Source organism: Zonotrichia leucophrys, chromosome 23, assembly GCF_028769735.1.
Source record: "Zonotrichia leucophrys gambelii isolate GWCS_2022_RI chromosome 23, RI_Zleu_2.0, whole genome shotgun sequence".
NCBI classification, from domain to species: domain Eukaryota; kingdom Metazoa; phylum Chordata; class Aves; order Passeriformes; family Passerellidae; genus Zonotrichia; species Zonotrichia leucophrys.
This window is the reverse complement of record NC_088192.1, coordinates 249,108-275,224: the sequence shown is the minus strand read 5'-3', so window position 1 is coordinate 275,224 and position 26,117 is coordinate 249,108. Positions and strand designations below refer to the sequence as shown.

The 26,117-nt window shown below is 52.6% G+C and overlaps 1 protein-coding gene across 2 annotated transcripts in view; it reads right to left on the bottom strand.

Annotated features, from left to right (window-relative positions):
• The window catches only part of WASF2 (WASP family member 2), a 32,138-nt gene extending 11,101 nt beyond the window's left edge, over positions 1 to 21,037 (bottom strand). The window contains exons 1-3 of one of the 2 annotated variants that reach the window (XM_064731623.1): positions 20,952 to 21,037; positions 4,538 to 4,691; positions 142 to 276 (exon numbers count right to left, since the gene is read on the bottom strand). In XM_064731623.1, coding sequence (XP_064587693.1) covers positions 142 to 276; positions 4,538 to 4,667 — 265 coding nt within the window. In that variant the 5' untranslated portion in view covers positions 4,668 to 4,691; positions 20,952 to 21,037. The remainder of the gene's footprint in view (positions 1 to 141; positions 277 to 4,537; positions 4,692 to 20,951) is intronic. The other variant, XM_064731624.1, reaches the window with a different exon arrangement.
• Between the last annotated feature and the right edge of the window lie 5,080 nt (positions 21,038 to 26,117).

Below are 26,117 nucleotides of genomic sequence, written 5' to 3'. Positions count from 1 at the left end.
GCGGCAGGGACACAGTCCCTCAGCCCCAGAGAACACATTCCAACACCCATGGCAGGGTCATGCTGGGTTTATGGTGCTGAACCAACCATGCTGACTCAACCAGAACCTTCACCACGCTCAGCCTGTGCTCCACTCCATTACCTTCCTCCTCTTTGGGATCCAGCTGAGTGACTTTGACTTGCAAGCGGTCAACTCTCTCGACCAGAATGCTCACCCGAGAGGCAAAGGTGTTGGCTTGAGTAAACAACTCTCCAAATATGTCTTCTGCAGATTTACCTGCAATATTAAAGTGTCCACATTACCCTTATGAACCACATCAGACCATACTCAGTCTCCCAGCTTGCTTTCATGAAGAAAGAAAGAAAGAAAGAAAGAAAGAAAGAAAGAAAGAAAGAAAGAAAGAAAGAAAGAAAGAAAGAAAGAAAGAAAGAAAGAAAGAAAGAAAGAAAGAAAGAAAGAAAGAAAGAAAGAAAGAAAGAAAGAAAGAAAGAAAGAAAGAAAGAAAAACCACTCTTCTTTTCAAGTTTGTCAGGGCTGAGTTTAACATCCAGAAAGAAAGCGCTTTGTTCCACCAAAACCTGACATTTCCAAGGGATCTTCAAGCAATAAGGAAACAATTGAGACACACTTTAAAGTCTATTAGAGTAACAAACTAAAGAGGGCTGACAACACTACACTGGTCTGAATGTGGATGCATCTGAAGGTCCTTTAAGATTCTCTGCTGTTCTGCTTATTAGACAAGGAAATACAGTTAGATTTTTATTGCTCTGGAGAATCTCAAAGGCTCCCAGTCTCCAGCAGGCCTGCCTCCAGGGGAGCTGGCACACATTTACAAGCTCAAAGTACTCTGGAAGTAGAGAGCAGACCCAGTCCTGGATCCTGAAGCTGGAGCTGAAACCGCAGCTGACAGCACTGACCCTGCTGTTCCTTCAGGTGGCAGTGTCTGAAAAATTGATGCATTCACATTGATTCTAAATCAAAACCAAAGGGGAACTTCCCAGTCAGGGACATTCTCTCTGGAACAGCTTGGACTGCCCAGTGGGCTGCTATGACAAGCACCATCCATGGTTTGGGCCATGAGAGCTGAGCCTGGGGCTCAGATCAGGAGCTGCACCACTTACAGGAGTCACAGGAACATGGCCCGTCCTCAGGAGTGCACCAAGAGGTGGCCACAGGTAGACAGAGGTGGCAGCCCTGGAGGAAACCCAAGAGCTTCCACGGATCCTGCTCTTGTGTTCTGCTCCCAGGCCCAGCCCAGGAGGGGAGCCCCCAGCAGGAGGACGGGGAGAGCAGAGCAGGCTTGGCACCGAGCGCAGACACGGGCCCTGGTGCTCCACTGATGGGAAACATTTCCAGCCACGGCTGCTGACTACAAGGCTGCTCCCAATAAGCAGTCTGGTTTTGAAGTGCATCATCATATGGTCAACAGTTTGCTCTGGAATCTGTTACTCCTAAAGATCCTCTCCGACATTCAGGAAAGAAAAACCAGTTGGAAGTCTAATTTCAACAGCAATTTTGGAAAACACGGTTGTCTGCAGAGTCAGAGAGACAAAGCACCCTTGCACAAGGCAAGGCGAGGGCATCCCCCAAAGCCCAGCTGCACAAACACTCCCAGCTATCTAAGCTGACATATCAACTCCTTGTTCCTGCTCCCCGGAGATCTCCTTACACTGCCAAGCACGGGGAACAAGCCAGGTTAAAATTCAACCTTCTCCACCCCTTTTGGTGGCAGTGCCAGGTCCAAGTGTTTGTAGAAAGCAAATGCTGAAGGTTAACTTCCACTGACCTCTTCCTTCCACCCTCCTAGACAATGCAGGCTCCACATATGCTCAATTAACAAACCCAAACTCATGAGAAGGATTTTATGTTTGGAGATCTAAGGGCCAGGTAGCTCTCGCTGCAGCCATGTTTCATGAAGCAATCTCCATTTTCAACATCAGCACAGACCAGCTCTTCTATTTGACCCAAAGAGAGTAAAAATTTATCTATGGGAAAATGCAAAACCTTCCAGCAAAAGTTCAAAAAAAGAAAAGTTGCAATTTCATTTCTACTTTCACAAGAAGTGAAAAACATTTCTGAATTTCACAAGGAACTGCAACAAGCACTAGGGGAAAATTAAGTCTTTGGCTTGCAAAGTACATTTCAAGTATAAAATAATATATATACTGGTTTTGACCCTGAAGAGAGAAGAGATGGTCTGTGTTCACTTGCCTGTGTAAGTGCACCTGGAGTTATCACCCACCATCTCATACGTTGCCTGAGCTTCACAAACACTTTTAGATGGGGTGAGACGGAGATTAATTTTTTAGTTTAGTTACTTTGACTGCAAAAGTGCAGCTTACAATCAGAATTATCTTTGTCATGCACTGGCAGGAAGACAGACGGCATGATTTAATAGGTCCTTCCATCTTTAGCTTGTGGATTCTGTAAAATCACACAAAACCGCGCAGTCGACTTATACAAAGTGCTCCCAGCTGCGATAGTAACGAAGGGTAAACTCACTGGAATATGAAAGTTTGACAAGATTTATGTTTGCATCTTCGTAAAGAGACTGTGGTGCACCAGGCATGGCTGATTATTCACTTGACAGGGCTGTCACAGCCTACTGAACCTGCTCTACGTTCCTGTAATAGTCAAGGTACAAGGAGAGAGAGAATTTGTTTTTTGGAGAGAGGAAAGGGCGGGGGGCAGGAGTTTGGTCATTTGGGTGCAAGCGTAGTCTAAACCTTGTTTTATTTAAAACACTGCTGACCCTGGGGGAGTGGATGGTGCTCAGCATTTCCCTCCCGCCTGCCCTGCTCCCCTCTCACACCAAGCGTCAGCAGGAGGCTCCTCTCCTCTCCTCTCCTCTCCTCTCCTCTCCTCTCCTCTCCTCTCCTCTCCTCTCCTCTCCTCTCCTCTCCTCTCCTCTCCTCTCCTCTCCTCTCCTCTCCTCTCCTCTCCTCTCCTCTCCTCTCCTCTCCTCTCCTCTCCTCTCCTCTCCTCTCCTCTCCTCTCCTCTCCTCTCCTCTCCTCTCCTCTCCTCTCCTCTCCTCTCCTCTCCTCTCCTCTCCTCTCCTCTCCTCTCCTCTCCTCTCCTCTCCTCTCCTCTCCTCTCCTCTCCTCTCCTCTCCTCTCTCTCCTCCCCTCTCCTCTCCTCTCCTCTCCTCTCCTCTCCTCTCCTCTCCTCTCCTCTCCTCTCCTCTCCTCTCCTCGTTTCCCCCCAGGTACCTGCGACGGGTCCAGCACTCACACCTTCTCCCCACATCCCCCCTTCCCAGCTCCCAGGGTACCCTCCCAGAGAAGAAACCAACCAGGCTGTGATTTGGCTCCCAGCGCCTCAGAAGCAGAGCAGCTTTGAATATCTGTGCAAAGAAGGTCTAAACCTGTGGGATCTGGCCAGGGCTGTCACACCAACCCACAGTGTCTCTGCACAGGGATGAGCCTTCCCTGCAGCTGGGCTTTGCACAGCTTCACTGCCTCCTTCCTCACCATTTCACATGCACGAGATGGATTTCACTCACACTCCACAGCCATCTTGGCTACCAGACCTAACAAATGAGCAACGAGGGCCAGTTGAACGCGAGCAGAGAGCCTGGTCTCGCCTGTGCAGTGACATTTCTCCAACCCAACAGAATGTGACACCGACTGGCAGCAAACACGGGCCCAGATTTCAGTGACAGCCATGGTTTGCACTGCTGGAAAGAGGCTGCACCCAAACTTTGCCTGCCACATGGCGGAAGACAAGGGCTTGCTTTGCAGAGCAAGCAGAAGGGCTTGCTAACACCCCAGAGAAGCTAAACAATAGATTAATTTGATTATCAAAGTCTCGCTTCAAGGACAAAGGTGGTTAATCAGAACCCAGAGCATTTCAACAGAGAATGGAGTCATCCCGGAGAGACCACAATTAACTCTTGGTTTCTCCTATGGCATGTAGGCCTGTGCTTTCCCTCCAGCCTTTCCAAGGCTATGGGTCAGCCCACTGGAGAGCTGAGCCAGGCACTGCTCCAGCTCACGCTGCCATTTGAGTGAGCAGCCCCAGACCACCGACGCTCTGCAGGCACCACTTGGCTCACACAGGTCTTTGGGTCTCACAACGCAACAAACAGCAGCAGGGGCAAACTGGAGCTTCTGCGTGGGGGCTTTAATTATCTTTCATTAAAAATAAGACTACTGACATGGTGTAGATTCAACAGAGTCAAGCTCCATTTAGTAGCGCATGCAATTACAGGCACGTTCTCTGACACAAGATCCTGCCTGCTCCGAGAGCCTCCCATTTTACAAGCCTGAGTTGTGCTCCATCCTTCCATCTGCAGTTTCACTGCAGCCTCTCACATGCACACACACATACACACACCCCCCTCCCCATTTTCTCTTAGATAGGAAGGCAGTGGGACCAGGGATATGAAATTAGCATCAGATTTCTTTAGGAAAACATTTTAGCATTACCCAGGGAAGGCAGATGGGGGAGAAATAGGAACACGAGAGTAGAAAGGGAGCTAAATAAAGAGCAGTAGCGACTCCTGAGGGCAACGCGCAGGCTCGCCATGGTACTCACTCAGGCTGCCCAGCTGTCGAATGACATTTGCCAGGGTGATGTTGGTCACGCATTCCAGCTCGCTCGGAACGCTAGGCAACGTCTGACGGCACAGGTGCCTTGGCTCAATGTTCCTCGTTACTAACGGCATGGTGGACCTGCTTCAGGCACTGTTCTGAAAGATGAAAAACAACCCAAAAAAGAAACAGGAAAGGATTACTCAACCGCAAATTCCAGGCACACCAGAGCCATGGTGTTCGTTTTTCCTGCTCTCAAACGGCTTTACTTATAAGCCTTCTTCCCCCAGCTCCCCACCCTGAGAAAACTGGCTCATCAGACATAAAGATCCTCCTGTTCTCTGACTCGCAGCGGCAGCAGAGCCCCAGCAGCCCAGGTGCAGAGATGGAGCACCGCACACCTTGGCCCACGCGCCAGCGCTGCCGCAGCCGCTGCTCCCTTCGCAGCCGGCCAGGGCTCCAGCCTCCCGCGCTCACGCAGCACCGGCACGCCTCCTCCAGCTCCTCTGCAGAAACATTCCCCACTTGCAATCAATACTTGCTTAAACCGTGGAGATGGAGACAGGAGATGTTATTACACAAAAAAAGGAAGAACAAAACAGGCTTCTCCCAGCGCGCCAAAGCACACGTGGTGCCTCCCTCGCGGAGCAGCACACGGGGCTCTCTCCTGGAACAACAGGAAGCGCTTGCAGCTGACCAGGAAACTTTCTGGTGACTGTTCCTTATCCTGCAGGCTGCACCCCTCTTCCCTTGGGAAATCCCCCGGGGATGAGGTTTACACTGGACCATTGTTTTCCTGCTAGAGCAGTTTAAGGTTGAGGGAGCTCTAATCAGGATGCAGGGCTGGAGTGTGCTCAGAGGCAAGTCAGGATTGATTGTACAACAGGCAGGACAAACTTCCAGTTCTTTAAAAAACTAGTAAAATAAAAAACCTGGAGAAAAAACTAAGGGTCTGGAAGTTATGTTTTGGAAGCTTTCATGCGCAGCTCAGTGTCTTGAACTAACAAAAATCTCCTTTGCTAAGAGGCCCAAACATTTAAGCCTCAAACAGCTCCCTCCCAGATCATCCAGCTGCAGGAGGGAGAAGGAAACCTGTGTGACCAGCTCACTAGAAGGAGCATCATACATGCCTGAAATCTTTAGGACTAAGTGAAAGCAAATACATCCCAAGTTCGTGATTAATTTAGAAGGGGAAAGAATCACTTTTCTAGGTCAGCTGAGGAACAACCCAAGAGAAGCAGGCAGCTCCCATGTGATAGGCATGCGGATCTGCTCGGGCTGGGTGTAAAAATAAAACAGGAAGCTAACAGCTTGGGGAACATGGCTTCCTGTCACCACCAGCAAAAACCCAAGAACCATAAAAAATCAGCTGTTTGCTCTTGACTTTGAGCCACCCTTTGATAGTCTCTGTGGCAGCTGGCAGCTTATCTTTGAGGTCCAGGAGTCCTTCCTGGATGCTTTTCTATCAGGGTGTTAAGAGGAAGAAGTGGGCATTATCCCTCCTAATTACCTCAGAAGCCAGGTTTTGAATTGCTAAATTTGACCCATTAAGGCAGAGGAGTTCAAGAGCCGCAGCACCGGGCGCTGGGATATCTCCCAGACAAGCAGATGTAGGTTGCTACCATTTTGCAACGCCTCTACACGAGGGATTTCACAGCATCTCAGAATGCCAGGATGGTTTGGGTTGGAAGGGACCCTAAAGCTCATCCTGTTCCAACCTCCTGCCACGAGACCAGGCTGCAGAGAGAGGGTCCCCAAAACCGAACGCCTTACGGAGCAGGGGAGCCAGATCTGCATCCAAATAAACAGAAGCAAGCCCCTCTGAGGATCGAGCCTGTGCTGTTTTTCCCCTGTCCACTGCAGCCATCAGTAACTGCTGGGATATTTAAAGAACAGGGTGAACTAAGGAAGGGCTCTGACCTTCCCTTCCCAACACCCCGCGTTTTATCGATTCCAGCCCAAGCCCTACAATCTTTTGTCAGCTTTAGTGCTTCATGCCAGACAAACTTTCCCAGCTCCCCCCAGACTGCAGTCTGCACCAACAAGCAGCTCTCATAAACAAGGCAGCATTTGCAGGCTGCCTGCATCCAGCTTCTCCCCTGTGCTTCCCCAGGGCTTGGCCAGGGAGCGCACACGGTGGGATCTGCAGAGCTGGGCTGGACAGCCTGCCTGGAAACCTTCCAAGGTGGAGGACAGACAGAAGGAAAACAGCAACAGGAAAAATAAGCCTGCGAGTGGGGGATGAGATGTGAGCATTCGGTACAAAAGGAGACAAAAAAAGCCCCCAAGATAATGGGTAGCATGGTTGGATAAATGCAGGTAACACTGATCTCTGCAAAGATGGGGAAGACAGGGCAGAAAATGGGAGCAGTGCCTCAAATAACAACAAAAAAAGGCTCTAAATATGCTGCCGGTATACAGACACCCCAAAAGTGTTTGGCTTCAAAGCATGTTTTGAAAGTAAAAGCAAGGAGTAGTGGTGAGAACTGCTTTTCTTAAAAGAAAAACTAAGGTAGAGCACACGAACAGCACAGATTTGCACTGGCACAAGACAGCAGAGATAAAGGCTAAGAAAAAGGCTCCCTTTACAGCCCACCCCACCCTCCCAGCCACACTCCACTGCAGAAGGAGAGCTTTGCCCTCATGATCACAGCAGTGCTTCCCAAGGCCATGGGGACAGCTCTGGTGCCCCTAAGCCCAGCCAGGATCCAGCAAAGCCAGGGATTAAATTAACCCTGGGGAGCACTGGGGACAATCAAGGCAGGAAGGGCAGGACAGGCTGTGGACAACCACCCTGCTCTCCCAGCAGCTTTTGGATACGAGGCATTTTAAAGCAAAAATTCCTCTCTTCTGAGCAGAAGGATGAGGAGCTTCAAGATTTTAGGAAGGAAATCTGGGACCTGCAAAATGAGCAGGTGATGTCCCTACAAGAAGACTGTAAGACCTTGCTTTTTCCTGGAGTGTTTGGAGGGTAGGATAGAGATAACAGCTAATGTGCTCCTGTAAAACCTTCATGCCTGGTGAGTAGGTGGGACAAAGATTAATAGAGTGGATTGGAAAATAAGTGGTGTATTTCAAAAGCAGGAGTCAGGTGGGGCAGAAAACCAGGTGTGGAGAAGGGGCAAGGCGTGAGAGCACAGGGGGAATGGGGAAGAGGAAGCAAACACTGGAGGCAGCACAAGGCATGAGCTGGGGGCAGGGAGGAGACACAGTGAATAAAGGAGGGACAGAGCGAGAGAAGCTTTCTGGGAGGCTCACGCTGTTACTCCTTAAGAGAGTGATGAAGGAGGCGACTGCCAGTGCAGTGCCAAGCACGGGCCATCCAGAACCGCTTCCCTTTCCGTGCCCAGGCCACGACAGCACAGCACAATTCCACCCCGGCTGGCCAGCCTGCTCATCAGGCATTAGTCACTGTCACACAATGACCACAGACCATATATTATAACTAAATCCTACCATTCAGATGCAACTTAAATGAATTGCAAGGCCGAAAATCCTTATCTTTGGGGCAAAGATAAACGTTTCTATTTGCTTATGAATGCTGGAGATTAGATTTCTTTTGGGAGTGTAGAGTTTTGGGGTGCAGACACCGTTTTTAAAGAAGCTGCAAGAATAACATGGGCACAGGGGAGCTGCCCTGATCCCAGTGTAACAGGAGAGGAGATCAAGTACGTTAGAAGTAAAAGGAAACTGCCTCTAGAAACAAAAAACTCTGCAACAGATTTCTAATGAATATGGAAAACAAAGAAAGGCATCAAATTGAAACACAGCGAGAGGAAAAGAAGTTCAGTGATCTCTGCTGGCTGGAAGAGCCCTAAGGAAAATCCACAAACCCTGCTGCATCAATCCAAGTTCAGAAGACTCATCCTCCCAACCACCGTGCTTCACACCTTCTTAAAAACAAGGAAACAAATGATTTTCCTCTCCCGCTAGAACCAGACCCTTCCTACCTGCTCCCAAACACTTCCTCTGAAGCCCCCAAGTCATGACTTGAATCACAGAGGGCTCCAGGAGCCTTGATGATGCTGTGAGGGCAGTGACTAAAGGCCAAACCATCTGAAAGGCCCAGCTTTGCCCCGCAGCTCCCTTCCCCTTGCGCCCCACCTACAGCTGGGCACTGCCAGGCTGCCTCATCATTCCCTATCCCAAAGTGCTTACACCGGCTCTGCCGAGCCCTGGCCTGCTCCAGCCCAGAGAAAGGTCTGCTGAGCACAAAAAAGCCCTGGAAGCTGAATTCACTGCTCCCATTCCTACTGATCCTCCAGCCTCAACAGGCACCTTGTTTCCAGGATTCATGGGGGTTTTGCTCCCCATCATCCTTCCCAACAACTCCTGTCCTTTCTCACTGCACACATCGTGGTCTTGGATGCCTTGTTCTTTTCCAAGAAAGCAGGATCCATGAGTGCAGCTTCTTCCCGTGCTGCTGATCTGACACCCTGCTCCTGCCACGATAAGCTCTCACCTTGAACGTCCTGCTCACCAGCTTTTAAGAGGATTCTGACTTTGGCAATTAGTTCTGTAAATACTCTTGGGCACTGGGGAACAAGCATGGCCCAACACAGGCTCGAAAAGGGGGGAAATTGTGTGACTTGCAATTCTTGCCTTTCAGAATCCAGCACTTTAAGCAAAGCTGAGGTAAATCCAAGATAAGCGTGCTGCTCCAAGATTTCTTATCAGCAAGGCATCGACCGCTCTCCCCGTGAGCTCTGCTGCAGCAGATCACTCAGGAATCCCAGCTCTGGATTAGAATCAAGTACAATTGGTTTGTTTCAAACAAGAACTGCCAGTCCATAAACCCCTTGCACAAAGCTGTGTCTTATTGACTATTTTTAATAAATAGGGCTGGCACAGTAAAATTGAACAATTGCTAGGAACAATAAAGGAAACAGACTTTGATTACAACTATTGAGAAGCAATACAGGGATGTTTTAGCATTGAGTATTTGCTTTCCAAGGCGAGTTCTGTCAACTGAAAACAGCAACTCGGAGCAAACGCTCCTTAAAGAGTGTTTCAGAGCAGAGCAGAAAACAGCACTGCACGGCAAGAGAGGAACCAGAGCTGTTTTTTGGGGTTTTTTGTAGAGCAGGCAGATAGCACAGTCACTGTGGTGGTGCAGAGGAGAAGGCAGGCAGGACTCCAAGGCGAGCCCTGCGGATGCATCGCACACAAAGAGCTGTAAATAACAGGTGAGGTGGAGGGAGAGATCTGGCAAGGCTCTCCTCACTGGTATTTGACCAGTTAGCATAGCGTTACTGGGAGTCACCTGGGTAATTCCCCGCTCAATGTGACACACAACCTCTTAGATCAGGGACCATCTGCAAATAAATCTGGACCCCAGCAGTGAGATCATCTGTCATAGTGTCTGGTGTAGCACAAAGCACCTAAGGAGGGCAGAGCGCTTTTTTTGGGGAAGGGAAGGGAATTTAGGCTTGATTTCCGAGTACGTCAGGGTGACCAAGCACCCTGCCCTCGGCAGGGCTTGCAGAATCCTCAGCCCTGAGCTGAGCGCTTTGGAGAGCTGCCTCCAGGAGCGCCCATCGGGGGACTGGGCACACCAGCAGGTCTGGGAATGAGGGGGAAAGGAGATAATCAGATCTGAAATTCCCATCAGTATGAAATAAGACTTAACTCAGTAGCTTGCCAACGCAGACCGACTGTTCTTTCTAATGTCTGTGACAACTCTGCTTCAAATTTCAAGCTTCTCTCAGCAGTAACTACTCCCCCATGTAGCTGTAATGGCCAGAAAGAGACTGGCTTTTATGTAACCCCAAAAGACTTGCAGAAAGGGAAGCAGCAGCCACACACACACACACACACAGGGAGAACTGAGGGGGAAAAAAATCAGCAGAAGGCTCTGCTGAGTGCTCAGGGCTATATCCAAGCTCACAATGCAGCCACAGAGAAGTGGGATGCGGCAATCAGAAATGCTCCAGTTCCACGCTCCGAGAGAGACCCAGCAATCAGTGCTGCATCCGAGCAATAGGGAGCGAAATTATAGAGCAAACTGCCATGTGATGCCACAAACTACTCCATCCCGCCAGCTGTAACAAGTATTCATTCCCAAAAATGCATCACAGGCTCATCTGTCATTACCAGCCCAGCCTGCCAGCAGCTGAGCAGGAGTCAGCAGTGAAGGGCAGCTGCAGGGCTGCTTCCTTTCACAGTGCTCTATTCTCCCAAAAAACCACGGGGGAGAAGGACGGCTAAAACCCCCCGGGCGCAGCAGAAAACATTGCCCACCATCTCTCAGCAGCCGGTGGGATGGGAGGCACACGCTGTGTTTTCACCCGCCATCACACAAAAGCTCTCCTGAAGCAGGATCTACTGAAAATGCAGGACCTTTGGGAGAACACATTTAGCTGATCACAAAACCCCACATCCAGGAGCCCTCTGTGGACTAATAACGCACTTCAGTCACCAAGTGAGGAACTCTGCGGGCCCGAGCCGCCCCGCCGGTGCTGTGTTATGAAAGAGAGCTTGGGCAATGCCGTGGGGCAGGGGCAGGCAGCGCTGCCCTTCTGCACAGCCACGTTCCCACCGCGGGAGCGCCAGCCCTGATCCCGCAGCACCGCCAGCATTGTACAGCGCGCAGTCCTTGACACAACCAACATCCAGCCCGCTCCAATCCCACAGTAAAAATAAACCTTTTTTTTCCCTCCCCTGCCTTTCCCCCCCCCTCCAGTCTGCTGGCTCTGAAAAATGCAAAAGAGGCTCAGAAAGCCATTTTCTGCGGGTTTTTTTGTCTGGCTCATGCATTATCATCATCATTTACTGCCCTCAAGGGGATTGCACAGGTGTGACTGAAAATTTGGCTCTTCCTTTTAAACTTTTTGTTATCAGCTTTGCTGAAGATGATCTTGCTGGAATAAATACCAGGCTGCTCTCCTGGAGAGGGACTCGCTCAGAGCTGTTGTCAGAAATCTGTCTGGGGGTGGAAGGATGGGGGTGTCACTAATGGGGAACATACAGATCCTCCTGGCTTCTGCTGGAGCGCTAATAGAGCCAGCAGTTTGACCTAGACTTTTATTTTTTTAATTCTTAAGAAACAAACCATTGCACTAATTAATGTTTCCATTCATTTAGCTGAAAAACAAGTTAAACAAAGAGGGTCACCTGGTGTTCCTATCAATACCTGACTAGGATACAGGCAGAACAAATGCATTTAAATAAAACTCTAGAAGAGACGTGACAAGAGAAAGGCAGTTTAGCTCAATTAAAGAGAGCTGTCACAGGGATTTGATTCTCAGAATATAGAACTATTGATTAAACAGGAATTAAAGCTCCAGAACAGAAAGGTTTCAAGGTCTTTGCTGTGAGGGTGTACATCAGGAGAGAGAGGCAGGACTCCTTCAGCGCCACAAGAGCTCTGGCTTTGCTGCTTCCTAGGAAACAGGAGCAGCAAAGGGAGCAGAATGCTCTCTACTAAACCTGTGAATAATTTGGGCAAGGATACAAGGTCAGTGACAACACAGAGCGGCATCACGAGCGTCAATCAACAGGTAGCTTTGGTGTACTTGGGTATTGAAAGCACACAATAGGCTCTAAAACATTTCAGGAGTATGTAGGGAGAGGTCTGGGCAGGTTTCAGCCCTAGAATTCCATAATCCTAGAATGGTACAGGTTGGAAAAGGCCTTTAAGCTCATCTTGTTCCACTCCCTGCCATGGCAGGGGCGCCTCCCACTGTCCCAGGCTGCTCCCAGCCCTGTCCAGCCTGGCCTGGGGCACTGCCAGGGATGCAGGGGCAGCCACAGCTGCTCTGGGCACCTGTGCCAGGGCCTGCCCGCCCTCACAGGGAAGGATTCTATCCCCATTTCCCACCTAACCGTGCCCTCTGGCAGTGGGAAGCTATTCCCCCTTGCCCCATGTCCCCCTGCAGCTCTCCTGGAGCCCCTTTAGGCACTGGAAGGGGCTTTAAGGTCTCCCTGGGGCTCCTCCAGGCTGGACGCTCCCAGGGCAGAGGGCTCCAGCCCCGGCAGCATCCCTGGGCTCGCCCCAAGGGCTCCATGTGCTGCCTGTGCTGAGCCCCCCAGAGCAGGGCGCAACAGAGGGGCAGAACGCTCCGAGCCCCAGCCAGCACCAGCGCTGAGCTCGCTCCAGAGGCTCTGGGAGGGAAGGCAGGCAGTGCCCCCGGCCAGAGGTGCCCTGCAGGGGCAGCAGCAGCCCCCGGCCGCGGGAAGGCTGTGCAGAGCCCCGGCACCGGGGGCTGCTGCCGCGCCTGCAGGCCGGCCTGGACCGCGCTAATGAGCGCAGCCTCCCCAGGCACAGCCACGGCTTGTGTCTGCCGCACTAACAAAGCCGGCTCACAATACGGCACCGCATTCTCATTCCTGGGCAGCGCTCGGTAATTAATATGGAAAGAGAGGGTGTGCTTTCTTCCCCCTAAATGACTTATTCGTTAAGTTCGAGCATATTTTAACCTTCCTTTTCAGCAGATAAACTCTGTCTCATTTGCAGCTAAGCTCAGCCTTCCCTTCTTTGCCACACACTAAACTATTTTGATTAATGAAAGAGTAGGAACAAACCAGTTCCAAGTGTTTTCTATAGAGCTCAACTGCTCTTTCAGTTTCAACTCACGCCTAGATAATTATATCACAGCTCTGAGTGCCCCCACCCTTCTGCTGCACTTGGGGAATACTGGAAAGATAAGTCTTTTCTTAATTATTAAATGTAAATAGCTCATTAAATATAATCCAATTACTTTAATTGTAAGAAAAAGGAAGTAATTACAATATGTACATGTATTCTTGCCTGAACAGTTTTAATATCTTAAATGAATCTTTGCGGCATTAATATTTTAAGTCAACCTTTGACATGAGGGAAGAGGGGGAAAAAAGGACATTGACTCTCTGATATTTTCCAGAAGTATTGTATCTGCTGGGATTTTGGTCACAAAAAACCAAGAGAACAGCCTTGAGCATCTAAGTCAAAATGGTTCATAAACAGCATCTTAATAAAGTCAAAATATTACACAGGCTTTCCATTGTGGAGGGAAAAAATAAATATAAAAACATGATGCCACGTGAAGAGCCTGAATATGCTTTTGGGATCTCAGGAGCCCAGCAGGATGGGCACTCCTGTGAAGGTGGGAGAACAGGCAGGATCCCATCACACCAGCACCAAAAGCCATCATGTACCCGGGATTTTCCAGGCAGTTTTCCCCCGTATCTATGGTCTGCCCTGTTCAAGGGTGGAGAGAGGAACCAGGGCTGGGGGAGAAGGGGCTGCTCCACATGTGGGATTACCCTGCTCTTCCACAGCAGTGTCCAGCGAGGTGATCCCACAGAAATGCTGAATGCAGGGTTTGTGTGTGCACAGCCATCTGTGCGAGGCGCAGGCACGGCCCAGGATCCCCGGCTGCCCTTTGGGATTTGCAGCAGAGCTGCAGGAAGCTGCGAGGAGCAGTCCTCTGGTTTTGCTCAACAGCATGACAATCCCTGGACTCACTTTCTCCATCCCTGCAGCCAGCGGGACTGAACAACCTTCCAGCAGACTCCAGCAAGGCCCCAGCGTTTCGATCGGCCCCCCTGGTCTGACAGAGAGGGGTCAGGTTTCAGCTTGGCTGTGGTGACAGATGCCTGTGAAATCTCCCTGGGACAGGCAGAAAAATATTCAGTTTAAGCTGTAGTTGTTTCCATTTTGCATGTTCTGAGCCCAGCAGTGATCTCACCTTACGTAATCTCCAGTGCAAACTCCAGGCTCTGGACCATCCAAACCTATTCAAGGGTGTTTGAAACCATAAAATCCCAGAATGGTTTGGCCTGGAAAGGGTCTAAAAGCTCATCTCGTTCCACCCCCTGCCGTGGGCAAGGACACCTTCCACTGTCGCAGGTTGCTCCAAGCCCTGTCCAGCCTGGCCTTGGGCACTTTCACAGATGGGTGCTGCCCTGTGCCACGGCATCACCACCCTCACAGGGAAGGAGTTCTTCCCAAAATCTAACCTAAACCTGCTCTTTCAGTTTGAAGCCATTCCCCCTTGTACCATCCTGCTGGCCCTTGTCCCCAGTCCCTCTCCAGCTCTCCTGGAGCCCCTTTAGGCACTGGAAGGGGCTCTGAGGTCCCCCTGGGAGCCTTCTCTTCTCCAGGTGAGCACCCCAGCTCTCCCAGCCTGGCTCCAGAGCATCTCCACGGCCTCCTCTGCACTCTCTCTGGCAGCTCCACATCCTGCTTGTGTTGGGGCCCTGAGCTGGATGCAATACACCAGGTACTGGAGTACATCACTTTATTGAACTGATCTTTTTGGGAAAAGAGAGATTAGACCATATTAGGCATGCTAAGGATGCAGGCCTTTCTAGCCAAGCTTACCACAAGGTCTATAATAAGCTGCTTTATGGAAACCTCTCATGTGAAGCCAGCCCCTAGATGTAACCTCCTTGATACAATATTGAATTCTCAATAGCAACCAAAAGGCTATTTTGTATAAGTTAATTACAGCCGTTTTTAATTTAGCTTGCAGAAGGGAAGCGGCCAGTGATTTCATGCTGCCCTAGACAGAAGGTAAAGGTTTTCCACAAGCTGTGTTTATAGCTCTGTGCTTTCCTCCAGCAAAGCACCGGCTCCGCAGCTGCTGGTATTGAAAGAACAGGATCTGGGTGTGTGCATGGTTCTCTCTCGCCTGGTTGGGTTTTTTTGCAGCTGCAAGGCCAAACCCATGCGAGTGCGTGTGTGCTTTCTCTTACGGTGACAAAGGCAGGGTGCCTGAAAGGGAACTCGCTTCCGCTCTGGCAGGCACTCAACCATTCGCTGGGCTAAGGGGTGGTCGGGGAACTTTCACCCATCCATTCAGCCAAGGCCGCTATTCCCCCTCCCTCCCAATTAAATCCCATTTTTTGCACTCCATGCATGAACTGCAGCCACACCAATACATCAGATATTGTGGCTGATAGCCTCCTCTGAATGCCACTTAAAGCCCTCCAGTGCGGAGCGCTCTGAAAGCAAAGCATCGCTCATTCTCTGAGCCACAGAAAGAGACTTTTGCTATAGAGAGACCTGAAGTAAGACTCTAAGTAGTAGGAAAAGGGCATCCAGAGAAAGAGGAAATGAGAAATTAAAACCACATTCAATCTTATTAGTGGTAATACAATAGGTCAACAAGAGGACTTTGCACAACTCCACAGCATGGGAACAATTTATGCACAACTTGGAGCACTGACACCAGCAAGTTTGGAGTTTACCAAAACCAGCAGATTTTGTCAGCACGATTTGAAGTGCCCAGCTGGGAGGGGGCTGGAGGGGGATAGTGCCTCCATGCCTTGCAGGGGAGTGTGCTAGGAAATGAAAATGTGAGGAATACTCCCGCTCCTCTTTCTCCATCTGAAACATTTTCTCTCTCAAGGGATTTCCAGCATCTTACGAGCACAGCCTCTTTGAAGTGCTGCAAAGTGGCATTGCTCATCATTTCAGTAATGATAGTAAATAAGCTCCAGTATTTTGTTGATCCTTTTCCTTTTGCTTTACAAACAAAAGGTCAGAGTCATTAGCCCAGTTTGATGAGCGGGGAGAAATGGAGGCCTGGAAGAGGCAGGTTGTTCTGGAACATGGTTGGGAACACCAGTGAATGAAGAAAAGTCACAGGACTTTGGACCAGCCGTGCTGGATCACCCAGCCTCCAGATACCCCACGTACTCTCTCCACCATGGGCAGGCATCAGATGCAGCAGAAAAGGGCATGGGAACAAGGCCAGCACAGAGTTAGAGTTCTCCCTGCTTTTCCATGCTGCAGCACCCCTTTGCACCCTAAAACCATGTGGTAACAAACACTATCATTTAACTGTCCTTCACGGATTTCACTTCCCTAAACTGTCTGATCAGTTCCTTAACTGATGTATCCATGAGATCATGGGGCAGCAAATCCCATATTTATCATGTTAGGACACTTCCTTTTATGCCCTCTACTTCACAATTAGGGGATTTCAATCTCAAATCGATGTGTGGCTTTGCTTCACAAAGGAGCTGTTCAAATAAATTTGTCACCATTCACATAAAACAAGCCCCTTCTGAGTAGAGGGTTTGCAGGCTGCATGTTCCAGGCCAGGATGGACAGGCCTTGGAGCAGCCTGGCCTGTGGAAGCTGTGGCAGCAATGAGATGAGCTCTGAGGTCCCTTCCAACCCAGACTGTTCTGGGTTCTGTGATCCAACACAAGAGAAGCGCTCAGCTCTTAGGGAGCAGTTACAGTATGGACCAAAGGAATAACTGGTGGTTTAGGTTTGATTTACAGCAGCAGGGAGAACAAACCGTGTTTAGCGGCTGGCTCTGTGTCTGACCCATTCTGGATGGGCACTGCTTGCAGCAGTTCTGCAGGAGAACCCAAACCCCACCAACAAGTGAGCAGGGACCTGGGAACAGCTCACCTGAAGCAGTGACACAGCAGCAGCCTCCCAGGCAGAACCTCCAGCCCTCAATGCCAACTGCTCTGCCTCACAGGCATCCCCCGCCTTCCTCTCGGGGCACCACAGCATCCCCTAAAGCACCACCTCTCCCCAAAAAGGGTCTGGGGTACTGCAGGGGGAGGCACTGAGGGAACAGAGCAGGTCACCACTGACCCATCTGTGAGAGATCCATCGAGTTCCTGGTGCTCTGAATTCCTTCACCAAAGCCCCTGGCAGAAGCATACTTGAGATATCTGAGCTGCAGCACTTCTCCAGCAGCAACCCAACACCAGAGAGCTTTCCTGCAATTTCAGGAATTAGGGTAGGATCTAGATGAACTATTTCCCAGGCCCATTACTGTGGGGGAAGAGCTGGGATGGAGAATGCGATTAGCAGCTCACGCTGCTTGCTCAAGAAAATAATGTGGAAGTTCACATTTAAGTTCTTCTGGGAAGGGGCCTCTCCTCCTCCTGCCTCCCAGGCAGGGAAAAAAATATCCTGCAAACCTTCAGACAGAAAAAGAAATGTCATAAGAATGAGAATTAGGCCTGAATCCGATCACTTTCTACCAAGCACTCCCTGCACAGTGAAGCCTGATCTGTCCCCATCCTCAAAAAAGAACCAACATGTCTTTTTATTACACGGAGTTGCAAAAATACAAAAGGAAGTAAATGTCACCAGGGTGGTTCTGTTCTGAGCAGTCATTTGCTTATTACCCAGAAGCCACTGCTACATGCCTTTTTTAATCCCGTGTTTATAAATACCTAAAGTATTTAAATAAATGTTAATCTGTGGTAACTAAGGCCCTGATCTCACAAATATTTATCCTTGCACAGTGAGAATAAACACTCAAATACACAAATTTCTTACTACAGATCCCATTTCAGCCAGAGTGTTGTTGAAAAAAGTAACACACCAGAAGACAGGCTGGGAAAATAGCTGCATTTTGCCTTCCTGGGTTTTCACAGTGTGTCACTTTTGGGCTGTTTCCTGTGCGTTTGTTGTAGAAACGGCACAAAGGAGCGAGGGCAGAGCGGAGCCGCCGGACAGGGCCGGTTGTGGCTGCTGGAGCCTCAGAAGGAGCTCTTGGCAGTGTTTTTTCCTGGTGTCCCATTCTGCATGAGGACAGCAGGAACTTTATCCACAGCACATGCAAACACAATCGCTATTCAAGCCCTTTCCTGGTTGGTGACTGACTCATGAGCAACGTATTTTGCTCAGCTGAATGACCAAGGGCTCAGCATTATCATCAAACCAAACAGAGGCAAACCCAAAACCTTGCATCTAAAGTTATTAAACATTCTGAGTCCAGAAAACCCACTGAGAGAAAATATCTAGAAGGATTAAAGCCAAGTCTTAACACTTGCTGAAATCTTCTTTATTACAATCTGTCAAAGAAAACCTGAATTTTTGAAAAACATTAATCCTACCAACCTTTGTTCTTCTATCACCACAAAAAAATAAAAAAATAAACCCAGGAAAGGGATTTGTAGCTGTAACTTTATGCACATGAAGCAATAACTGAAGTTTTAACCCCTCCACCCACACACCGTGATTATCTAACATTGGTGAATGAAATCAACTTTTCCTAGACCAGCCCTGAAGAATGAGATATATTCAAAGCACGCTGAGAAACTGGGTGGGGACTGATCAGAAGGGTTGTATTCCTTGTCATGAATCACTGTCTGCAAATACCTTCTGAGTTGTAACTCACAAAAATATACCATTTCTGTGTGGTGTGTCACATTAGTCATAGGGAAACCAATTTTATACTGGCATGAGCCATCAGAAAGGTTTTATTTCCTTAAATTAATGGAATCTGGGACATTTACTTTTTGATATCATTACTAGACAAGACAAAAAAATATCATAGTTCTTTTTAAAACCAGTAGAAAATATATAGTTTAGGGAGAAGTTTACACTGAGTTCACCCCTGGAAGTTCATCCTCACTCAGAAGGCACAGCAAGGCTTCACCTCATGTCAGGTGGGCTACAAGGGAGCGGCTCTACCCACTCCTCCAGGCTGTAAATGGTGCAGAAATCAAGGCTTTGGGAGGTAAATCCCACAAAGTCTGGTCCCACCATCACCAGCACACCCAGGGATAACAACAGTGACAACTGCAGCTTGAGCCAAGCTCAGCGTCAGGCAGCTCCTGCAAGCTCAGGTCACGCTCTGTCACTCAAACTTCACATTCCTTGAAAAGAAATAAAGCCCCCAAAGTGCCCAGGACTTTGTGTGCGGTGAGCTCTGCCCCAGGGCTGGGATAACGCTCTGCACACGAGGGGCACTCAAATCCCTCCTGGACTGGCTGTGCTCTCGTGGGGAGATGGTGGCTCTGGTTTGTGTTTAACTCAGCCTGGGACTCAACCACGAGCTGGTTTCTATGGCAAAGCCCACTCAAGGTCAGCAAGGGACAAATCACAACGAAAAGTGTCGCAACGCCGCGCTCCCAATTCCTGCAGCACAAATTCCTGTTCAGCAGCCACTGAGTCTGCAGATGCAGAAAATGGGTGGAAAACATAACTGCTGCCCTTCCTCATGTGACCGAGGGTGCAAGACTCGGTACTTCCCACACAGAGGGACTTCCCAGGCCTGTGGAAGGGTCCCTGCCCAGGTCCCTTCCAACCCAAACCATTCCATGATTCTATAAAAGCAACATTACTGCACTGGTTTTGTCTCAGGGAGGCACATCTGAGCTGGCTTACAACATCTTTTCATTTCAACTTCTCTCTCTCACGAGTCTTCAGGAAGGACACAAAAGTGTGAGGGTTACAGAGGGCTCCATCAATTATGACTCTGCCTGCAGCTGATGTATTTAACAGAAGTTTTTTTAATCATTATTAATAGAATTTCATGTCCACCAGCATCTGCGGTGCTGAAAGATTTAAGACTTTCCGTGCTTCCTAGTGCTGAACTCCCAGCATTAGCACATCCCTGAACCCCACCAGTGCTCTGACCTATGGAGAGGTGCCCAATTCTGTTGCTGCCTCTAAAGAAAGCAAAACAGCAAGGCCAAATGTGAAACTCTGACAGGGAAATAAAAAATCCTACCACAGGAAGGTCCTTGAAGTCAAGTGACAGCTAACAGGGAGAAGCTGCAACCCTCACCTTCCTCAGACTACCTGTATCCCAGAGTAACCCCAACAGTAATCTGAACACCGGTGAGGTACAACCTCAAGGACATTCCAAAGTAACTTATTTCTTCTCTAGAAGAAATACAGTCTGAGGCCACCAGGAGGTCAGTACACTAACCCGAACTATCCAACCATACCCAAGCTTTTTTTCAGGTTAAAAAAATCCCCAGCCCACCCATGGGGGTGACATCAGGCAGTTGTAGATTTCATGTGCTGTGGATGGTTCATAGACAAGGGGTGACACACACACCTAGAAGCATCCCCAGACAAGTCGAGGGGTGCACCCCGGAGAGGGGCTGGAACACAGGCAGGACAGAGAGGACTCCCCCAATGAGGGCACCCAGCTCCCACCCAGACAGGCTCTCACAAGTCCCAATGTCACACTCGGGCAGCAAGTGTCTGCAAAGGGAGGGACCCCTCTGCTCCCCGCGCTGCTCCCCCTGGAAGGGACCCTGCAGCACCGCCCTGGTCCCTGGGTCCCCAGCGTGCCCCGCTAGGCCAGAGCTGCGGGACAAGCCCCGGGCAGCAGGGACCGGCCGGGCCCCGGGACAGCCCCGCAGGGACATCTCGGTCACCCAGCGCGGGGCTGGAGCACCCCCGGCAGCCCGCCCCCAAGCCCGATCCCCCCAGGCCAGCCCGGCCCGGCTGTACACCCCGCACCAACCGCGGCCCCCGGGAGGGGCTGGGCCAGTGTCAGGTCGGGGACGGAGCCCCGGACCGGGACGGAGCCCCCCAAACCCCGCCCGGGACCGGGCAGCTGCGGCTCACTATGTGGCAGGAAACACCGCCCGCTTTAACCTCAGCATCCACTATTTGGCAAGGGCCTTGCGGCCCACTCCAGCGCCTCTGCCTCTCTCTCCCGGGAACAGATGGCCCGGGGGGGCTGGGGAGGCCCGCTCGCCCCTGTCGCACTCACCCTGTCCGAGGCTGTCCCCTCCGCGCCCCCGGTCTCACTACCACCAGGGCGGGCCGGCCCGCCCGTCCGCCATTCCACGGCTCCCCCTCCCTGCCCCGCCGGGCCCTCGCCCCGCCTCCCCCGGCCGCCGCGCCGCCGCGCCATTGGTTGCCCGCTCGCAGATACTGCCGCGCCATTGGCTGCGGCTCGCTGTCCATCAAAGCCGTCCTACGCCACTTTCGTACGGAGCTGGCGCAGCGGAAGAACCGCACCCAAGCTGGCCGCGCAAAGAGAGTAAATAAAGAGAAGTGTACCATGAGGGGACATAGACGGGGGAACCCTGGGCGGTCTGGGGAGAGATTACAGGGACAGAGGGGACAACTGCGCCACCAATCACAATTAAGACATCTTAAAAATACTTTTGTTTGATTACGAAAGCCATAACTTGATATTCTTCCAAGTGGCATTGGAGGAAAGGGCTCTCTGTCACTTCCGCACCTCCCCCGGAGAGCTCCGCTTTGATGAGGCCTTTCGCCTCTATGGTCTCCCGCCCTGCGAGGAAAGTTCCACCTGGGGGAGCGGGGGTGTCACACCAGGGCGGGGCGGCGGCGCCGGCCCTGGGAGCGGGGGTGTGGGATTTAGGGTCTGGGATTTGGAGTTTGGGGTCAGGGATCTGGGGTCGTGGATTTGGGGTTTGGGGTCGGGGGTTTGGGGTCGGGGTGGGAGTTGTGGGACGAGGCATGCAGGGTTAGGGGACAGGCCTGCAGGAGAAGGGCTGGAGGGGTGGGGGCCTTGGGGAGAGGCAGGGTGGGCAGGGGGTGCAGGTGACAGGGACTGTGTTGGGCTGGCACCGGGACCGGAGCCTGAGGTGCCAGTCCTGCCATGACCCCCAGGACCCCCGGCCCACGTCCAGCCCCTGCTCGGGAGGGTGTCCCCAGCCCCCAAGGCAGGTTCCTCTCACGGGGGTCCCGAGCTGGGCCATGGGGACAGCCCCCCGCCCTCCTGGCTGGCCAGGATGCTGGCTTTGGCTCCCTGGATGACTTGATGAGGCTGGGAATTAAAGTCAGGGATTAAGGGAGCCTGGAGTAGTGAATAGCGCTGCTGGGGACAGGGGACAGGCCCTGCTGGGTGTCCACAGGGACAGGGCAGCACGTGGGGGTCACAGCCCTGCTCTTGCCTGGTCTCCAGCACAGCAGAGAGGCAGCAGGGTCCTGGCATGGCTTGGGCTGGAAGGGGTCTTAAAACTCATGCTTTGCTGTGAGCCCTGTCCAGGTGTGGCATTGAACTGGGGCCAGCATCCTGCAGCCCATCCTGTCCTCTGCAGAGCTGGGGTGATGCTGATGCCCTCCAGAAACTGCAGGAGCAGAGATCTGATGAGAAATTCCCCCACATGACATTCCATGCTTCTGCTGGTGCACCTGGACATTAAATCCTGCCTCCCTGCTTGATCAAACCGAGCCTGTGGGCTCGATGGGGAAGAGGGAGCGGGATGAAGGGCATGGCACAGACATCCATCTCCTCCCTGCTCTGTGCTCCTGCTTCAAACCAAACCACAGGGAGTAAATCACCGCTGCTCCTGCCAGGCAGCAAACAAACCCACGGCAGAGCCAGCAGCCAGGGTCACTGCTGTGAGCCGTGCCTGTCCCTCGTGTCCGTGCCTCCTGTGGCACAGCCTGTGCCTGCCCGGGGTGCTGCTGGGAGAGATGGACACACAGACCTACCCAAACAGCCATTTCTTGCCTGTTTTTGCATCACTTTCCTCCATGAGTCCCCACCTCTGCAGGATGGTCAGCGCTTCCTGGTGCTCCCTGCTGCCCTGTGTGCGTCCTGGCAGGATGGGATGGGACACACGGGGTGCACAGGGTGGACAGGAGGTACCTGGGATGCACAGGACACCCGGCATGGCCAGGGTGCCTGCGATGCAGTGGGGCACAGGGGATGCACTGGGGTACCTGGGACACTGCCCCAGCACCCCACCCTGCCCTGGCAGCCCCAGCTCTGCCCTGTGGGGTGGGCCAGGGGCTGAGGTGCTGCTGGAGGCCGCTCAGCTCCGTGTTTTCCAAGCTGCCAGCGAGCCTTCCCTTGAAGATCTGCCTCTATCTCAAGGTGTCACTGCCTCAAGGGACCTACCTAATCTGTATCTGCACTGCAACCTTTATCTCTCCTGCTCTGTTTATAGCTGCTGAATAAAAGCTGCTAAACTGCAGGATCCAGCCCCCCCACCGCCGTGCCCCCCGACAGTTTTTCCCCGGTGCTCTTGCCTGCCAGGTGCTTTCCTGTGTCCTGCTGGAGGTAATTGGTGCTCCAGGGCGTGGGGAAGGGCAGCCAGGCTGCTGCTGCCGCCCACCTCCCTCCCGGGGGGGCTCCAGCCGTGTCCAAGCCCTTGACAGCCCCAGGCAGACCCTGGCACAAAGCAGTGCCTCATCCCAGCCCTGCTTCCCTCAGCGTGGCCTTGGACTCTGCTGAGAGCCAGGTGGGATCCAGGAGGCCCAGCCTCGTCCTCTCTCTGTGCTGCAGGCGCTGGGAGAGGGGACATTCTCCACGGGAGGGAGGAGATGGCAGCTTGTTGAAGCCTTGGATGTCTCTTCCCTGGCCAACTGCCCCTCTCCCGGCAGGCACAGCTGCATCCCTGCTCCCTGCGGGAAAGGAGCCAGGGCTGGGAGCAGCAGAGCTGTGAGGAGGCTTTGGGAACGTGCTCCCAGCTCTTCTCCTGCATCCCTGACTCCCACAGACCTGGGGTGCACAAGGACTCGCGGCACACCGGGGGTGGAATGGGGCTCTCAGGGTGCACAGGGTGCCTGGGGTGCAGGAACAGCCGGGATGAAATGATGCCCACGGGGTGCCTGGGCTGCCCGGGGTGCCTGGCATGCACACACGGGTACCTGTGCTGCACAGGACACCTGGGATGCACGGCATGGAAGGGATGCGTGGGATACCCGGGGGGCACACAGGACGGGATGTGTGGATGCCCTGGGGTGTCTGGGATGCTCAGGAGATGTCTGGTGTGCCCGGGACCCTCAGGAGGTGCCTGGGATAGGCAGGATGCAGAGGAGGTGCCCGGTGTGCCCAGGATGCAGAAGAGGTGCCCAGGGTGTCCGGGACACTCGGGAGGTGCCCGGTGTGCCCGGGATGCTCGAGAAGTGCCCAGGGTGTCAAAGATGCCCAGGACCCTCAGGAGGTGCCCAGGATGTGCCCAGTGTGCCCAGGATGCTCGGCGGGTGCCTGGTGTGTCTGGGACACTTGGGAGATGCCCGGTGTGCCCGAGAGGTGCCCGGTGTGCCCGGGACTCTCAGAGGTGCCCGGGATGTGCCCGCTGTGCCCGGGACGCTGGCAGGTGCCCGGCGCGGGGTGCCCGGCGCGGCCCCGCGCCAGCGTGGCGCGGGCAGTGGCTGTGCCGCTGACATTTACTAATCAGCTCTCACCCAGCGCACACCCGCTCCCTTCTCTTGCTGTCTTGTCTCCATGGAGACTCCGCAACCTTTGCTCACTCGTTAATGGTATCTCAGCAAAAGAAACTCCAACGCCACCCAGCCTTCCCCTCCCGGCCCCGGGAGAAATCCTCGCCTCTCACCTCCATCCCCATCCCCTCCTGCCGCCGGGGATGAAAGGGACGAGTCCTTGTTAGCGAGGGACCCAGCCACGGGGGCAAGTTCTGACGGTGGCGCGGGGAGGAGGGAGAGCCACCATCATCCTCCTCGCCGCCAAAAAAACAAGGCCGGGGGATTTTATTGCCGTGGCAGCAAGGACGGGCTCCATTCATGCGGGATTCCGGCCAGCAGCCCCTTTCCTGCCTGATTTACCGAGCCACGAGGCTTGGCATGTGGCTCTGCCTGGGTTTCTGTGTTCCCCCATCCCAAACCCACACCCCAACGCCCACGGAGCCACCCCAAAACCCTCCAGAGGGAGCGGCTGGTGCTGGGAACAGGCTCCGTCCCCGGTGTCCTGCTCTCGCTGATTCTGTTTTCAAATTAACATGGGAAAGATGCCCATTACCTGCTTCCAGATAATGACTATGATTAGGCAGAGCTCTGCTGCCAGCCGAGATCTGAAGGATTTCTGTGCTCTCCAGCAGCGCTTTGCCAGTGCAAAAACAAGAGCAATAAAGTGTAAATAAAAGACTAAAGGAAATCGTGGGTCCATCAGCGGATGGGGTGTGTGGAAGGGGCTCTAATGATGGGCTCTCTGCAGTGGGCTGCTGGCTGCAGGCTCCAGGCAAGGCAAAATTGGAGAGAGGCTGCCCCAGTGCCTGCACCCCATGTGTGAGCCTGGCTCGGCCCCTGCTTGCTGGGAACTGGGGGTTTGGGGAAGGGAAATTCAACATGTGCATGCGTGAGGCTGTTCTGGGGGGACCCCTGGCCCTGCAGATAGAGATGGGGGCTTAAAGAGGGGGCAAGAAATAGCTGGATCTCCTGAGATGAGTGCACCAGCTCCCAGAGCACCCAGGGTGGTCCCACAGCTCCCCTGCCTTGTGGTGTGGCGCTCTGCACCCTTGGAGCAGGACAAGGGACCCCTCTGTGCCAGGTGTGCAGGGGCATCTCCATCCCCAGGCCAGGATGGAGACCTGGGGCCTGATGGAGACCCAGACCCCTGGGCAGGGGAGGCTCAGGATGTGCAGGGAGCAGCACAGACCCAGCAGGGCTGAGCTTGTCCCCATCCTCTGGGGATGCTGGGGTGTCACTGGGGGCTCATCTCACTGCTGAGGGATGCACAAATGCCTGCCTGTGCTGCCCAGCTGAGCTCCAGCTCCCTCTGAGCCCGCCAAGATCCCCCCAAACCATCCGAGGTCCCCTCACCACGGCCAGAGGAGATGAAAACCTTGGCTGTGGCCGTGAGCTCAGCACACTGAGAGCCTTGGGGTGGCTCTCATCACCCTGGGACAGAATGTCCCTGCCCGTGACCCCGTGTCACCCATGGGCTCCCAGTGCAGCGGGACGGGCGCAGGGCAGCCCAGCCCGGCCGGTCGCAGGCAGGCAGCTAATCTGTGCACAGATTAGGCAGAGTTCCCAGCCACGGAGGTTTCTTCTCCTTCCTCCCCCCCTCAGTGATAACAAATAATAATATAATCCCCTTAATCCCTCCCCGAGGAGCCGGCGTGAACTCCCGGCCGGGAAGCACCGCGCTTCTGCCGCTGCTGATAACTCACACCCGGGCCCCACAAAAACAAACGCATGGCTCTCATGTTGGCCC